This window comes from Electrona antarctica (genome assembly GCF_951216825.1).
Source record: "Electrona antarctica genome assembly, chromosome: 5".
NCBI classification, from domain to species: domain Eukaryota; kingdom Metazoa; phylum Chordata; class Actinopteri; order Myctophiformes; family Myctophidae; genus Electrona; species Electrona antarctica.
The window spans coordinates 17,676,360-17,694,753 of NC_136810.1; the positions used below are offsets into that span (position 1 = coordinate 17,676,360).

General features: G+C 43.6%; 1 protein-coding gene across 3 annotated transcripts in view; it reads left to right on the top strand.

Moving 5' to 3' along the window:
• Positions 1–18,394, top strand: part of cadps2 (Ca++-dependent secretion activator 2) — a 229,821-nt gene that overhangs the window by 127,887 nt on the left and 83,540 nt on the right. For 2 of the 3 annotated variants that reach the window (XR_013790062.1, XM_079501503.1), the window contains exons 9-13: positions 780–852; positions 1,082–1,108; positions 1,983–2,091; positions 2,741–2,941; positions 16,197–16,333. Coding sequence is in view for 2 of the 3 variants with exons in the window: in XM_079501503.1 (XP_079357629.1) it covers positions 780–852; positions 1,082–1,108; positions 1,983–2,091; positions 2,741–2,941; positions 16,197–16,333 (547 nt within the window). In the remaining variant the exon portion in view is untranslated. The remainder of the gene's footprint in view (positions 1–779; positions 853–1,081; positions 1,109–1,982; positions 2,092–2,740; positions 2,942–16,196; positions 16,334–18,394) is intronic. The other variant, XM_079501504.1, reaches the window with a different exon arrangement.

An 18,394-nucleotide genomic window follows, 5' to 3' on the forward strand; every position in this document is an offset into this window, starting at 1 on the left:
CACTCTTTAGTGTTTATACGCATAGTTTCATTACATAGATATTACACTGTTAGACGGATGTTAGGTTCTTAGCTTACATATGATTCTTGATGACTATTTTCATGTATTTTATGTATTACCATACGGGTGTTCTTGCTTACTGTAAATCACTCTGGATTAAGAGTGTCTGCTAAATGCCTAAATTGTAAAATTTGAACCACTTTATCCACTTTAAACGTTGGCTATTAAAACACATTTTGTGCCCAAAACGTCTGTGGACGTCCTGGGTATTACCGCACGTGCATAGCCCAAGACGTCTGTGGACGTCTTTTTTTTAATTTTTATTAAAAAAAATCAGAAAAATCATGTTTTTTTAACACATGGTGCCAAAGTTTGTGTTTTCGCCATTGAGAATGCATTTGGCGTTTAAATTAAATAACTCAGAAACTATAAAACATTTCAAAGTAAAAAGTTCCAGCATGTGTCTCCACAGTCAGCTGAATTATAAAAAATGTGAATGGATTTTCTAGGTGAAAGTGATTTTGGGCAGTATTGCGTGGGCTCTCAATGTGTTAACAAATTGCAGATACTGTATACATGCTCACAGTGCGGCACAAAGTGACGTGCTGCCCTTCAAATGTTCAGCTTGTACTGCTATTCTTTTTACATTTTTGAAAGTGTCTACTCTTCTTCCTTTCTTTTTCTACGACGTGACAAGTTTTTTATATTGAGCTTAGATGTGGTAATCAACCTCAAATTCACGACAATATAAAAAAATAAATAATGCTTGTGTTTTTCAGGTATCTTTATGCAGTGGGACAGCGTGGGACAGTGTGGAAACGTTGGAAGAGAAGATATTTTGTTCTTGTTCAGGTAACAAAACCCACCAACTTTACTGTCAGAATATAGACCTACAGTATTTAACACTTTTTTATATATTGTCGCACTTTGACCATAAACCAAGACACAGAGACAGTGCTACGGGGTATTTCGTATAGCCTTCCTTTATTTAGAAGTGAGTTGACAAATGAAAAGGTGAACTAAGGCAGGTATTCACACACAAGCACTCAACACCATGTCTATCCTCTTCCTCTCCTCCTAGGTTCCCGTGGTTCCTCGATGGCCTGAGGTATATAACGGTTACTTTCCCTCCTTTTCGGTCTGGGTGATCCAGGCTCGTGACGTCACGTAGCCATGGCAACAATGTCAACACAGGGGGTTCGCCTCCTGTTACCGGCTAATATCACTACTCCCTGGCTATTATGAGGGGGGCTGGGGGTTCCTCGTATCCTCCCGATCCCGTCCCAGGGTTTTATTCTGAGGTTCCGTATGACTCGTCAGAGCCGTAGTTTGCCGCCAGGCGCTCGATAGCGTGTGCACACCAGAGAGACCAGCCTGTAGGTGAGAGACGCAGGTGGGAAGCAATCGCTCTGATAGAGGATGACAGCCGGTACATACCACCCCTCTATGATGCGTCCGAGAGGTTGACGCGGCGTCCCGCCTCCCTCTGCCTGTCTCTCTCCGGCGTGTGGGCGCCTACCTGGTCGGCGGTCCCTTAGCGAGACACCACAATATATATATTTTTTTACCCCTGAAATCACTTACTGCTCCTTTTGAAGGAAACACATTATACAATGTATTAAGCATAATGTTTCTGTTGAGGTGGAAACCTCATATGTACAAAACTGTTACTTGTCAGGATTCAAATAAAAAAACGGCAAAAGTAGCAGATCCACAAGCTCAAAACATGTTTCTTCCCACTGCGTATTGAGCTTTTGGATCTTCTTCTTTTGGTGCTTCTTTTTACTGAGGCGACACTGTAGTATGATCAAGTAGGACCTTCATTTATGAAAAAACATATTTATGTAAAAAATACGGGGATAGAAGGTTCTTGACCAACAGCAACGATAAGAGGAATGATGCCCATTGTTTCCCTGTTGTTGTGAGAGGTCGAGCTCCCTTGAGTCCTTGTGGTGACCCCCCCCGCCCGCTCTCCTTCTCAGGTCAGCCAGTACACCTTCGCCATGTGCAGCTACCTAGCGAAGAAGTCTGAGCCCCATGAACTGATGCAGCTGGAGGGGTACACAGTGGACTACTGTGACCCACAGCCTGGTATGTAACGTAACCCCTAGTCCTTCTGACTCTCCTTCACATACAACACAGCACAACATTTCCTCACATGCAGAGTTCAATATGTAAGAGGAAAAACAGAGGGGAAGCACTATGTTTTCTTAACCATTTAAGCCCTACAGTATATACAATTGCCGCTATACAATTACTATTTTTTTAAATTAAGAAAACTGGTAAAGTTTGACATAATCATGATATTGATTTCAAGTCAAATTGCTCAGCCCTAATTGCGCTACCAATAAACTTGTCTCTGATAGGGGTCTGAATGATTGATAGTTTGGGGGAGTTTCTACTGGTATTCAACATTTCATTTCAGTCAGATACTGACTGGGGTCAATGGGTCAAGTTGAAACCCATTGATTGCAATTCGGCATTGTGTTGTTATTCTTATCTGCATTGCACTAAGATGTGTCGTCAGCTTGTAGATTGGCTGTTTTTGATGAAGACATGGTGTTGCGTACGGTGGAAACAAACGGTATACATACCGGATATGCAGCCCAGCAAAAGTAAAATGATGTATGATGGTCGGATAATTTCGCGATCATTTAAAATCTCTGCAATGTTATTATTATTATTTTGACCACGATAAATGATAACGATTATGATCCCATGCCTACATGTATGCTGGCAGGTCTGCAGGGAGGACGGGTGTTCTTCAACGCTGTGAAGGAGGGCGACCTGGTGATGTTTGCCAGCGACGACGAGCACGACCGCGTGCTGTGGGTCCAGGCCATGTGCCGCGCCACCGGACAATCCTACAAGCCCGTGCCCCCTTCCCAGAACAAGACCAACAACTGCCGTGGCGGCGGACACAATCCTATGTCCCCAATCAGTAAGTCCACCTCCATCTTTGCTCCACCTTTCGTTTTCATTATACATGTAACTTTTTTTCTTTTTCTTTTTTTAATATTTTTTATCCCACGATTTTGCAACCCAGTTTTTTCACCCAGTGCCAATTATCTAATGTAATCCTGGGCGCTACACTTCCTCTGCCAACCTGGGGGGGGCAGCGGACTGACCTCATGCCTCCTTCAATGCATGAGGAGTCCAAGCTGCTTCTTTTCACGTGACATGTGAATTTCCCTGGCCGGACGTAGCGCGTGGAAGGAACACGTTATTCCGACCAGTTCCTTTCCCCTCCATCAGGCGCCCCGGCTGGCCATGGGGAGGTAGTTTTAGAGACCAGGATTATAACTTTGTTTTTAACACTTAAAGCTGCCAACACTTTAACACTTATCTCCATATTCTAACGTGTTGTGTTTTTCATAATTTAACATGCACGTACGGTTGTGATTTTGTAGGAAACAAAAAAAGTCCTTTAAACCATACTAATTAATTTGATTATTTGATCGTGTGGTTTTCATAGTTTGTATTATTTGTGTGGCAACGTTGACATGATGACATGAGTTAAAAACCTCTTTAATCTCTTCCAGTCTCCCACTCTCACTGCTCACACACTGTCTCTCTCTCCCCATAATCTGCACTCTCAACTGTCTCTGTCTCGCGCTCTCTCTCTCACTCTCACTCTCACTCTCTCTCGCTCTCTCACGCCCGTACGTTCACTATCAATATGTCGACTGGCGATTGGAAGTGCAGCGGCGGCCCATGCTGAACGCGGAAGACTTGGATGCATATAGCCCATTGCTCCCGATGAGCAGGATGGTGCCTTGCATGGTTTCCACTGCCATCGGTTTGTGAATGTAATGCACAATCTATGTAAAGCGATTTGGATAAAAGCGCTATATAAATGGGGGTGGCGGTAGTTGCCAGGTTTAAATTTGTTTCCTTTTTTATACGGAGGGATATATATATATATATATATATATATATATATATACACCAACCCTATAGCTACCAATATTGTCAGTGCTGTCACCTGGCCAGGGGAGGATGGTTGGATGCTGATGGTCTGGCGCAGCTGCCAGCCCACACAAACAGGCAGGGGGCTAATCTGACAGGTTAGCATGTTGCTTGCACTGCCTGTGTGTGTGGGTGTGTGGGTGTATGTGGGGGTGTGTGGGTGTGTGTGTGTGTGTGTGTGTGTCAACATACCACTTTTGAACATTTCAAATATTTTTCAAAATCTGAGGGGGAAAAATATGATAATAAAGGCAGATCTACAAGCTCACAACACATTGCGAAAATAGGGAATAATGTCACGATGCAATGTGTGCATTTTTGTTTTCTTATATATTCTTGAACATTTATGAAAGTACTAGAAGTTTGCATGCCTGCGGCGCGCTCACATCTGACACCACGCATCCGTGTTGTTGTTTCTCTGTGAATATCGTGTGTCCGAGTGAGACACACAAAGCATGCATTTTGAACGAAGGCAAACAGCGATGTGTCTTTGGCCAATGACCGTGTTTTGTCGCTCCATCCCATCACGGAAAGGGAAACTGCAAAAGCTGCCCCACTGTGTGAAACTGCCAACAGCCACTGTGCACGCTTGTAAACGCAGAGCTAAAGTCAGTGATGTATCATGGCCACAAAGCACAGTCGTAAACGGCACTTGGCTTGACTTAGCCTGTGAACTGTGCACAAAGTTGTGCGCTCACAAAGTGTGCACTTCTCAATTGTAATAATAGATGACATGGGCGGCAGTATATGTGGCATGGGCGGCAGTGGCTCAGGGGTAGAGTGACCGGATGGGAACCGCAAGGTTCCCAGTTCGAATCCGGGCTCCCCCAGAGTTAGTGTCGAAGTGTCCTTGAGCAAGCCTCTGAACCCCTAATTGCTCCCGATGTGCAGGGTGGTGCCTTGCATGGTTTCCTCCGGCATTGGTGTGTGAATGGGTGAATGTAATGCACAAGCTCTGTAAAGCTCCTTGGTAGGGGTGTGCATCTCTCCCTTACAAGACGATTCGATACGTATCGATACGCATGGGCTACGATGCGATTCGGGGTCGATACATTTTATATACAGAACGATTCGATTCGATTCGATTCAGTCCAAATCGATACGATTTCGATTTTGTGGAACTTCATGGAATTTGATGCGATGCGATTCGATTCGATACGATACGTTGCGATCTGACACATTTAACCTTCTATAGATTTTTTATTTGAAGCTAGATCTATAAAGAATAGGGTTGGGACTTCATTAAAAAACATCTAATTAATTGGAGGCGTTGTGATTGATTAATTAATCTCAATTAATCACATTTTAATCGCATATCAATAGGCCTATTTGACCTGAGCAGTGAGCTTTTTTTTCAAATGGATTTGGATATGAGTGAATCAATGAATAGTGACTACATAAGCATAGGCAATAAAACAAGTAGTAATAATAATAGTGATAATAATATTATTTATATGCTTCTCTGAGTACTTAAAGACACTTTTCAAGGAGAACATGAGAAAACAAATAAAAACAACTTTATTAGAGAAAAACTAAGACTATGGAATAAAATAAATGAAAGCTATAGCAATATTCCAGAGGTGGGTTTGAATTTATAGGTGGTGGCATGTCTCTGAGTTTTGGAAGTGCATAGTTTGACAGGTCTGACTGCCTGCTGTGGACAGTGAAACCCTGACCATTAAACACGGGCAGACGCAACGATACAGTCTATCATTCATTGTTAAAGCTCCAAATGATATTCCCATTCGTCTTTGTGTCTGCCCGTGTAAACGCAGCAGCGAGTGTGAGGGGTTGGGGAACGGATGGAAAGTATAGTGTTATTAAGGAGGACTCCTTCTAACTATATGGAAGTTAAACTAACGTTAGCTCCCATGCTAGCTACTAGCTAGTAGCTTCCCTCGTCAGACAACAGAACACCACCACAGATCGGGTGGAAGCTGTTGATATCACTGCTTGTGCCCGTGGATGGGAAATAAGATTTAAAAGGCTATGGAAGCGTGGATGAAAGCACAGATGTGTGCAATAAAGTTGTGTCGGATCTGCCTGTGCACCCCGTCTGCTGCTCGTGTGTTGTGACTGTCGCTGGTGCAAAGTTAAAGAGCGTCATAAGCATGCGCCCTTCCTGCGCTGGAAGTAGCAGATCTACAAGTTATCTACACAGCGCTGTGGGCTTGTACATCTGTGTTTTTCCCGCAGTTAGTTGAATTATATCGATTCACAACTTTAGGATCGATCCAACGTCCGATCCAGACGCTAATTTGACCGATCCAGACACACGTGCATCGATGTAGTCATATCGTTAATGTTAAAATCGATTATCGATTCATATCGATATTTTTTGACACCACTACTCCTTGGATACAGGCCAGCAAGGCTGGCCAGCGTTGAAGCTGTGAGACGTAGTGGTGAAAGCTGGAACTGAATGCAGGCACGTGCATTTATGACGAGGAAACCCCCCGTAGCTGCATGGGGTTTAACATTGAGCGTTCATTTGCACTTCCGCGTTCATTTGCACTGAGAAAACACCACTGAGCAACTTCCATTGAAATTAATAGCGGGGGGGGGGGGGGGGTTCTGTCGTGGAACAAAACAAAATATATGTACAATTACATGGGAATAAGAAAATTGATCAGAGATGTCTTTTGCAACATAGAGGGAAGACTATCTTCCGAAAACCCCCAAAAATAATAATGTGCATTTCCTGTCAGAAATAGTTATACGTTCGTAAAGAAAATGTTAGCTTGGTATGAACTCCCTCTCTCCAGATGTTGCCACATTGTAGTTGATGCGTCTCTGCTTGCTTGTACACAGTCTGGCTGCCCACTTGAAGACTGGTGTGGTGACATTAGCTGCGTGCGGAGCTGTGATTTATTCTTTCACATCATACTGCACTGTGTTGCTTATTAGAAGTAATGGCACCCCCTGTGTGGTTCATATGGTGAAAGGTGGCGACACTGTTTGTTTTGGACATTCAATGTGTCCTTGAAAATAGCACTTAACCACTTAAACAATGAAGCCTTCATATTGTGAGGGAAAAACTTTGCAATTATTATAAGCTTCCAATAGATAGCAAAAGCAGCAAATTGTTATCTAGCTGATCAGCTGTTTTCAGCTAAGCTATTTTACCCACTAAGCCCTGGAAAAGCCGTATGTTGTATTTAATTCTTCTTCTTCTTCTTCTTCTTCTTCTTCTTCTTCTTCTTCTTCTTCTTCTTCTTCTTCTTCTTCTTCTTCTTCTTCTTCTTCTTCTTCTTCTTCTTCTTCTTCTTCTTCTTCTTCTTCTTCTTCTTCTTCTTCTTCTTCTTCTTCTTCTTCTTCTTCTTCTTCTTCTTCTTCTTCTTCTTCTTCTTCTTCTTCTTCTTCTTCTTCTTCTTCTTCTTCTTCTTCTTCTTCTTCTTCTTCTTCTTCTTCTTCTTCTTCTTCTTCTTCTTCTTCTTCTTCTTCTTCTTCTTCTTCTTCTTCTTCTTCTTCTTCTTCTTCTTCTTCTTCTTCTTCTTCTTCTTCTTCTTCTTCTTCTTCTTCTTCTTCTTCTTCTTCTTCTTCTTCTTCTTCTTCTTCTTCTTCTTCTTCTTCTTCTTCTTCTTCTTCGTCAATTTACTGTATGTTAGGTAGCCATGTAATAAGCGGGATAATATCTGGCTAGGTTGTCATTGTCGGGATATAATTCACCTTCAGGGAGTTTAACCACCTTGGCTTCGCCTCGCTGGTTAAACTCCCCGTCGGTGAATTATCTCCCGACAATGACCACCTAGCCAGATATTAAACATAACATAACATTTGAGCATTTTCCACCACTGTTTAATTAAGTGGCTAACTTTTTGCAGTTGCAGACGGACATGCTATGCTATGCTATACATTGTGTTGTGGGCTATGCTGTATAGCTCTATATTCAGTCTAACGTGTCAGGGAACTCACGCCTTCATCAATATCTGTTTCTTTCCTCAGTAATGATGTAAAGGTTAAACGAGACTAGTTGCAGCATGTGTACACATAACCGTAGACGTTCACACACTGCCCACCCACGCATATATGGTGTTAAAAGGCCGTACACAACACTCAAGTATGTACAGTATGTATATGATCTTTGTCCCCTCTGTTAATTATTTCATTGACACACACAATGACAATGACTCGTTCACATGTGTTGTGCTGTGTACAGGTGTCACACGCTGAACATTGCAGGCTTGTTATTTGAGATTATGTAAGGGATAATATCTGGCTAGGTGGTCATTGTCGGGAGATAATTCACCGACAGGGAGTTTAACCACCGAGGCGAGGTAGCTTATTACATGGCTACCTAACATAAATTAATACATTGACCCAAAACGCAACAAAAAAGTATTCCATAAGTTTGCGCTGGCTGCGTTTGGCCAGCTGCAGGGCTGCAGCACTGTCGGAACTCGGAAAAAAAGGAAGTGAGTTGATCAAATAGAATCCATTTTCGGGTCCTGCTTCGTCTATTTCTCGCTCAAATGTTTTCAAAAACATTTTTGAGAGCAATGTTTAGCTGTAAATGACATTGTGTGTCACTAGTGTGTGTGTTTACATGGCTGTCATGTTGGAAACAGCAGTAAATCAAGCGGGGCACAGCTGGTGCTCAGATGGTTTGATTAGGCAGAGGTCTGTTATACAGCGGAGCGGTCATTATGATGAGATAACTCACCACTGAATTAAGCGATTGACCAATCAGAATCAAGCATTCAACCAAGCCATGTAATAAAGATCGGTTATCTTATTTGCACGGCACGCTACCAAATATAACATTGATGTTGCTGTATGTGAATGTAATTTCTGTTGATTATTGTGTTGGGCTATATTGAACCTGTATTTCAACTGTACTCCGAGTTGAAATACAGGTTATGATGATGATGATGATAAATCAGGCAACACTGTTGTGCTCGAACACATGTGCCTCCATGCGCACACACACACACACACACACACACACACACACACACACACACACACACAGAGACAATCAATGTCTTTTTCCATAGCAAGGTGTATTGGTGAAGGCTTGGTTCTGAGAAAATGCCAGCCTGTTGCCCGAGACAATGTCCTTGTGTTAAACGTGTGTGACAACAATGTCCTCGCAGTGACGTGACGTTCAAGGGCTTTAAGGCCTACTTGAACACTGGGCTGTGTAATTGAACAGTCTTTAAGCCGTTGTTCCAGGAAACACATTTCTCCTGCCCATCCACACCAGTCACTGCATATGGCTCATTGTTCTGGCGCCACGCAGCTAGCCTTAGCTTTGTGTGTCTACATCTATTCACACAACTACAGCCTTAGGGTTGTGTGGCTACATCTACTCACAACTACAGCCTTAGGGTTGTGTGGCTACATCTACTCACAACTACAGCCTTAGGGTTGTGTGTCTACATCTATTCACACAACTACAGCCGTAGCGTTGTGTGTCTACATCTACTCACAACTACAGACTTAGGGTTGTGTGGCTACATCTATACACACAACTAGCCTTAGCGTTGTGTGGCTACATCTATACACACAACTACAGCCTTAGGGTTGTGTGGCTACATCTATACACACAACTAGCCTTAGCGTTGTGTGTCTACATCTATACACACAACTAGCCTTAGCGTTGTGTGGCTACATCTACTCACAACTACAGCCTTAGGGTTGTGTGGCTACATCTATACACACAACTAGCCTTAGCGTTGTGTGGCTACATCTACTCACAACTACAGCCGTAGCGTTGTGTGTCTACATCTACTCACAACTACAGCCGTAGCGTTGTGTGGCTACATCTACTCACAACTACAGACTTAGGGTTGTGTGTCTACATCTACTCACAACTACAGACTTAGGGTTGTGTGGCTACATCTATACACACAACTAGCCGTAGCGTTGTGTGTCTACATCTACTCACAACTACAGCCTTAGGGTTGTGTGTCTACATCTACTCACAACTACAGACTTAGGGTTGTGTGGCTACATCTATACACACAACTAGCCGTAGCGTTGTGTGGCTACATCTACTCACAACTACAGCCGTAGCGTTGTGTGGCTACATCTACTCACAACTACAGCCTTAGGGTTGTGTGGCTACATCTATACACACAACTAGCCGTAGCGTTGTGTGGCTACATCTACTCACAACTACAGCCGTAGCGTTGTGTGGCTACATCTACTCACAACTACAGCCTTAGGGTTGTGTGACTACATCTATACACACAACTAGCCTTAGCGTTGTATGGCTACATCTACTCACAACTACAGCCGTAGCGTTGTGTGGCTACATCTACTCACAACTACAGCCTTAGGGTTGTGTGGCTACAAGTGTTCTAGCAGCCTAGCGCCCCTCAAAAATGTATTAGTTTAGCCCCTGATTGATTTTTTTTCCAATTTCACAAATAGCATAACATATTGTAGCCAACATGAGGTTGGTGGTGGTGTGCTACCTTTCCAGGCAATGACTCTCTAATTGCCTGTCGCCAAATCTGATGTCTGATCAGAATGCAATCACACTAGCTTGTTCAGAGGTTGTGAGCAGGTAAGCAGCAGGGGTTCCGATTCCGAAGATGGCTATCTGGGGAGATGGTGTTACGTTGATCTGTATTACCTCAGAGATTGTAACAAAGAAGTGTTCTAAAAAATGTGAGAGCTTGGGACATGTCCAAAACATCTGGGACAGTGGTGTCCCTGCCTCCTGGTGACTGATGGCACATGAGTCTGTTAGTTCTGGGAACATTCTGGCAAGCCTAGTTTTACTGTAGTGGGCCTGATGTAGGACTAGGTAACTGGATTAAGGAGAGTCTAGACTCTAGCACAACAAGACGAGAAGTTGATGATTTTTATTGCTGATTATTGATTCCCAGTTCTGAATCACAGTCGGATTTGATTTTGTGCAGTTCACACCACCACAGGGAGTGCTGTGCCCGGTGTCTAGTCGGTCGGATACACGATTGTCCAAAACCACCACAAAAGGCTCTGGTCAGGCTCTGCCAGTGGACCTCACATGTACATTCCATGACGTCACATTGAGTTTAGGCAACACACTTCATATTTGGGCATGCCTGACACAGAACTCCATAGATAGGAATAATGAGACATATGGGCATAAAAGGGACACAGACAGACTGGTGGAATGGGTACTCTGACACGGGTACAACGGGTATTGCATAGCTGCAGTCAATGATGGCATGGCATCGGTTAAGTACAGTTGTATGTGCACAACGTTGTCCATAGACTGGCAAACACGTAACTGGCCTATGGTACGGTACTACTAGCTTGTATACGCTCAATGCTGCATGCTTGCTACCGTATAGATCAGAATCAGAAAGACTGCAGGAAGGCTATTCCAGTGATGGGAGGAGGCTCTAATTCCATTGGGGTCCTATACAGGTATACTCAATTCATCGAAAGATGTACATAGAAGACCGTTTGACCAAAGCCTGTATACTCAGACATACGGCGTCATATGGTGCAATTATACTACAAAAGAAAAGAGCCCCGGGCAGATTGGTCCGGCACTCGGTTTGAGTGACATTTCGCTCACCCGGGAGTAGTGTGTGACGTTTGAACGTTTGTGAGCATGGTTGTGGTGTGTGGTAACAACCTTCCTCTAACGAGTGGAATGACACAGGCCTGTCTTCCTCAATCTCATCTCCTCTCCCTCCTCCAACACTGCTATACCCACCGAGCCAATCAGGTCCTATACCCCCACCCCACGCGCGCACCAGCCACCCTACTCCCCCGCCTGGCCTTACCTGCGACCGCCTGTGTTTCCCTCTCTCTGCTCGCGTCAATAACCTGTCATCATCGGGCGTCGCCACCTCTCAGTGTGACATGTCACATGGATGTGACTGTTGCCCTGACGATTCCGATGGAGACAGCTAGAGTAGAGATTGAGTCCTGTGCAATACACACACTTACATACGTACATACATACATACATACATGGATACATACAGGCACATACACATGTGAACACATATGTTTTTGATAACTGTTACTGTACAAAGTGTTGCACTGAGGTACTTTATTCATCTTAGTATATACTGTAGATATCGTCCAAAATGGCCCATATTTGCGCAAACTACTCGCATATTTTGCAACTTCCCGTATGTTTCACCGCATAATTCACATAAAACCCTGCATATTTTTGCATCTTTTCGCATATTTCACGTTTAAAAAAAAATGTCCGTAATTTGCAACTTCCGTCAAATTTCACAACATAAAAGACCAGCATATTTCATTGCAAAAGCAAGGATTTTTTGCCTGCATAATCAAGGATCTTATCTTAGCCCACATAATCAAACTAGTGTTTTTCTGGAGGGTCTAAGGTTTGTATTACTAAGTGAAACTTGTGTATCAACTACCCTCAACCCGGCCGTAACCCAACCACTAAATTCCTAATCCTAACCCCTAATTTACCACAACCTAAATCTTTTCTAAAAGCTTATAAACCTAAGAAATATCTTTAAAAATATTTTTAGATAATAAAATTAATTGTGTTGTGAGGACCAGGAAAATGGTCCTCATAATGTCTTATTTCTCACTATATTTGGGAGGCCAAGTGCAACGAGGTCCAGACAGACAAACACACGTGCGCGCGCACGCACACACACAAACACACACGCGCGCGCACAGATATTGTTCCAGGCCAGCACCCCTTCCTCCACCCCTCCTCCAGTTAATAGATGAAAGTTGGACGTGACATGGATTAGCGACACTGCTGCCCCTCAATCAATACTGTCCCTCCCTCCCGATTGGACTTAATCTATATCTCTTTGTCTCGTTTTCTTTTCTTTAGAGTCACCTCCTTCAATGCCTTTTCTTCCTGCCATTCTCTCCAAATTACATTAAGGACACCCTCCCCGCATGTGTTTTTTTATGTAACAAATGTTTAAAAAAAAATGACCTACATCGGAATTAAAAAAAGAAAAGAAAAGAAAAAAAGAAAAGAAAGGCAGAAATAGGGCCAATGGAGCCAAAGGGCAACAGAGAGAGAAAAGAAAAGCACGCGAGTCTGAATAAAAGAGATGAGCGTCGATGGCAAGTTGATTGTACAGATTGCACTTCTGCCGCCTTTTAGTTGTTGACAAGAATGACAGAAAGAAGGCGGAGTGGGGGGGGGGGGGGGGGGGGGGGGGGTTGGCAGCTGAGGCATTTGAAACACAAATGATTGCTTGCGGGCATGGCTAGGCTAGGGTACTGGGCTTTTTACTGCATCTGCCGCACACAGCATGGACGTATTATGGACGTATACTATTGGGCGGGGGGGGGGGGGGACCGACGATGGGGGCGCGAGCCCGAAGTGGCAGCGTTTGGTAAAAAGCGAAACCACTAATGCTCGTCTCGGGAGTGTGTGAGGCCGCGGGCGTCGCAGGCGTGGATGTGAACACTGCAGCATTCTCTCTCCTGCACAGTCTCATGGTCTTTTGTGGGGGGCCATGTGTCATGCTAAGAAACTTCCCATCAAACCCAAATGTAAGCCTCTCTTCACAATGAGCGAGGAGACCGAGAGTGTTAGGCTTTTCATGAGAAAACACGGGAGGAGGGGGCGGGGTGGTGTTCTCGACTCAACGCCAGCTATTAACCAATTTTGACCTGAGATCAGATTCTAAAAATGTCTTCTACATCCTGACAGTTTTCTGAAAAAGCTATGTTTCTATGTCGTTCTTCGATTTTTCAAAAATAGCAGACCTACAAGCTCGTAGCGCGCCACTCGGTGGCGCGCTATGAGCTTGTAGATCTGCTATTTTTCAATAGCTAAAGCATAACATGATGCTAACACCAAAAGGGGTTCCCGCCCAAAATGGGTTAACTGGCGTGCCTTTGAAAGGACTTGCAAGTGAACTCGGGTTTGCATGAGGCCGGGCCAGTCTTGCTCATCCCTGCTCCCTTTTCTTTAAGATTTTTTTCTTTGCTTTTTGTGTTTGTTCCTTCCTCCGCCGTCTCTGACCTGGCCTCGTGGCCTCGTTACAATTGGCTGTGTATGCGCCGCGCGTATACACTGTTATTCTTCACGTGTATGTATGTGTTTGCATCTGTGTGCGTTTCGATGCACTTTTACGCCTTTTTTTTCTTTGCCCTTTACGTTCTTTGCCTTTTGCCACTGATATAGAAAATCTTCCACTGGAAATTGACAGATCGATGTTGCTAAATAACTTGCACTGCCTGTTGACTGAACAAATATGGATCATCATTTATAAACATCATCCATTAAGCAATGTGAATCCCTGGCTTCTTTCGAAACTGACCTGAAAAAAAAGCACCGGTCAGACAACGACAAGAGATTGATACATTATACAGCCCATTGAAAGGAGCGGACGTAAAATGCCGCCGTTTTTCCTTCTTTCCTTTTTCTCTTCTGTAAATATAGCTTTAGATTTCTTTGACATGTATTAATGTGCTGATATTCAATGATCTGTAGATTAATTGAATAGACCAGGATAGGACCACGATATAATCACTTTTTTAGCCCAAGTGTACATTTCTGACTAATAATTGTCTGAGCCTTTGCGTTGATTTGTCGACCGCCGTTGCATTCACACAGTGTACCGTCGTACATTGCAATGTTTTCCTCGGAGCCCGCCCATGTTCAGAGTGTTTTTGTCAGTTTCACGTACTTACAGCCGAGATGTGGAGATTTGATTTCACAGAGTGCCTGTAGCCAACGGAGGTGGGAACCATTAGCCAAAGCATTGAGAACTGACAGTGCCAATGGCGTCAGTGCAGTCAGCTTTCTTTACACGCTTGAGCTCCAGAGAAGGTGTGAACTGAACCACCATTTGAATATACTGTATGTTTCCCAAACAGTGCGTAGCGGACCCATTTTTATGGGCCACGAGTAAATTTATATATATATATATATAGGCCTATATTTTTTTCTTTATTACATTATTACTACAGTATTATTTTCAAACTGCCTACAGTGTGACTGTACTTCAGAATCCCTTAACCCCTTTAGACCTGGGAACGATTCTATAAATGTCTTTGACAGTTTTCTGAAAAACCTATGTTTCTATGTTTCTCAAACATTTTCATGTCAAGGACCCCCAATATTATATGTATCTCCCATGTAACACCCATCTGAAAATATATTGTTCCAGGGACCCTCCCAGAAGCAAAGATTTGAGTTAAAAACTCTAAAAGAATATATATTCAAAGATTTGCGCCACATTTTCACGATTTTTCAAAAATAGCAGACATACAAGCTCGTAGCGCGGCACTTGGTGCCGCGCTATGAGCTTGTATATCTGCTATTTTTCAATAGCTAAAGTGTAACAATGCTTAAAACACCAAAAGGGGTTCCCGCGCCCAGAATGGGTTAAAGTAGAGTGAATCGGATAGTGAACATGCCATCAAATCCATCCACATGGAGTCATACTGTACATTATCAATCCTTTATTCCGGTGGTTCTCAAAGTAGGGTCCGGATCCGGTCTGGATCTGTATAGAAGCACTGTTTTATTCTGTGTGCTTCTCTCTCGTGTTGGTCTGGATGTGTTAGAGAAACCGGTCAGTCGATCCGTCACGCCAACATATAATGGCCGTCAGGCCTCGTGACACGTAACACCACCATATATGGTTGTCAGTCCGTCACGCCTCATGACACGCTCCATATATGGCTGTCTCCATATGAAGTTCACAACACTGACCTCATCAAACCCTGGATAGCCATACATGAGAAGACTGGATCATCACCTAGATCTGCATACTGTATATGGAGCCGGCCAGCAACTTTACATCTGACCTCAAACCTCAAACCCTTAGATCTCCATATATGGAGCTGACCTATTCCGACATTCCATATGTTGATCCTTCCCCACCCGTTCTTCCTCTTCGATGTCTCCCTTTTGACTGATACCTGTCCATTCAAACTCTAGATGGGCCCGCCCCAAAGATATTAGTGCAGCCACGCCCGGCAGCCGGCGAAAACTAGAGTTTTCAACAGGCCCACCTACCTACCTGGCCTACCTGGGCCCTCATCAAACCCTGTATACTCAAGACACTGCACTGCCCCCGCTGCCACACTTAGATCTCCATATATGGAGCTGACCTGTTCTGACATTCCATATGTTGATCTGACCTCATCAAACCCTGTACACTCAAGACACACTCCATATATGGCTAGACCTCATCAAACCCTGTACACTCATCTTGTATCTCTCTCTCTCTCTCTCTCTCTCTCTCTCTCTCTCTCTCTCTCTCTCTCTCTCTCTCTCTCTCTCTCTCTTTGTCTCTCTCTCTCTCGTACAGGTCTGGATCCATCCCAGAGGCAGGGAGTGGAGGAGCTGATCAGTGCAGCACCATGTCAGTTCGACCACGCCGCCCTGTTCTCCATGGTGCAGAAGAACACATTGCTGCATCGCATGAACGACTCCTTCTCCTGCCTGGTATGTATGTGAGGGCAAGAAGACTTACCGCTTCAGACTCCACCTTATAGCCCGTAGCACTTGCCATAGCCTTGACACCATTGCAGGCTTATGCCTGCAAATTGCCATCTTTATAAAGAGAGAACACCAGCACTTACGCAATAGTCCTTTTTGGCACTTTTATAGAGCACCGAAGTCTGACGTCGATATCGGTAGAGGGCGCTAAGTCCACGGGTTCATGTACTTTTTATTTGCATTGTAATCCCCATAGGGGGATTTTAGATCGCCTCATATAAGAACTGTGATTGAAAAATAAGCAAATCATCCCGGCCGTTTCACTCATATGAAGAATCAACTGACTGAGAGAAAACGCTAGTGTTATTGCTGCTGAATTAGTTACATTTTCGATAGAAACGGACTGTATCAAATATGAGTGATATAAATTTCAGGAAATCTATGAAAAATACACAATCAACCTCAAACTAATTGCAAAAAAAACCAACACAGCTGATTTTGTATCTTCAAATATATCCTGCATAACACAAAAAGTTGCCTGGAATTGTCTGAGGGGAAAGTTTAGAAAATGGCCTGTACAGTATGGCCACCATAGACATCCTATATAAGGCAAATATCTTCTAGATTTCCTTTTGCTTTAAGTAGCATGTGACATGTCAAACTAGGGGGTTTTCATGATGCTGAATCCATTCCAACCATTAGTTTTGCATAAAAACATTGGGCTAAATTTGGCCATAGCCACTTGCCCAAATGTGCCGACGTCATCACATTTGTGACGACGGCCATGGCCATAAGAAGTTAACACAATCAGCGCCGGCCAGGATTCCTTCAAGATAGAAGCTTAGGGGGCCGGGATGGTCGCTTTTACTCTGTACATATGAAAGTTTCTCTATTAAATCGAAAAGTCATCGTTGGAACAATGGCTCAAATGTAACCAATAGCTGCAGGCAGCCCTAGTCCCTGCTGATTATTGACCGATGGAACTGTGGCCATTATGTGGTTGATGCTCACTATTTGAGCATCTACTGGTGCACCGCTGGTTGTTGACTTAAAAAAACAAACATCTTCAACGACAGCCCTACTAGTGCTTATGTCATTATCGAAACCTATTATTTCCCCAAAATATTCATAAATTGTCTCAAAATAATAAATAACGATAATAAAAATGTTGCATATATAGTCCAAAATAGCTGATCTACAAGGTCACAACTCGCCATGATGTGGCATGTCACGATGGGACGCGTTGTGAGCTTGTAGATCAGCTATTTTCGCTATGCATCGTGTGACAAAGTTGTAAAGCACTTGCATTTATGGCTAAAAGTGTCGTGAGTGTCCTGGCACCGTTGTGTTTTTAGTTAAAATAATAATAAGAAGAAACACTTAAATTAGGGCAATTTGGAGGTTGGAAGAATAGGACAAAGGGCTCGACATGGTTAGAGGGAAAAACTTAAAACTTGAACCCTGAATGTAGCAGCTGACCTTTGGTCACCTTATAAGATGGCACACAAAGTTTAAAACTGAAATTAGATAATAATAAACAGGATTTGCCTTCAGAGGAAAATAAAGTGGGTTGAGACGAGGTCTTAAATCACTATTTTCCCAGTGCCTTGGGTCTGTTGGGGCAGCCTTGTAGCAGGGCCACATGCATACATACATACATACATGCCTCAGGGCGGTCTAGCTCCCTGGATGAGGGGATAAACGCTTCTAATCAATACTTTCCAAATAGAAACATGACCCCCTCGCTCCACGGACAACTGCTGTGATTACTCAATGGAGGAGGGTGTGTGTGTGTGTGTGTGTGTGTGTGTGTGTGTGTGTGTGTGTGTGTGTGTGTGTGCGTGCACGTCCGTGCGAGTGAGTGAGTGTGTGTGTGTTGTGGGGGGGTTATTAACAGACCTTAGGGGTCTGTTAAGGTCGCAATGTGCGAGTTTGGGCCGTGCTTTATGTACTGTAACAGTTTTCTGAAAAAACTTATGTTATATCAGTTTTAATGGGTGCCCCATTTGTAAGGAACATGCATTTATGTGGGTAGGGCCCATGGAAGAAAAAAAAGCCAAATCCTCT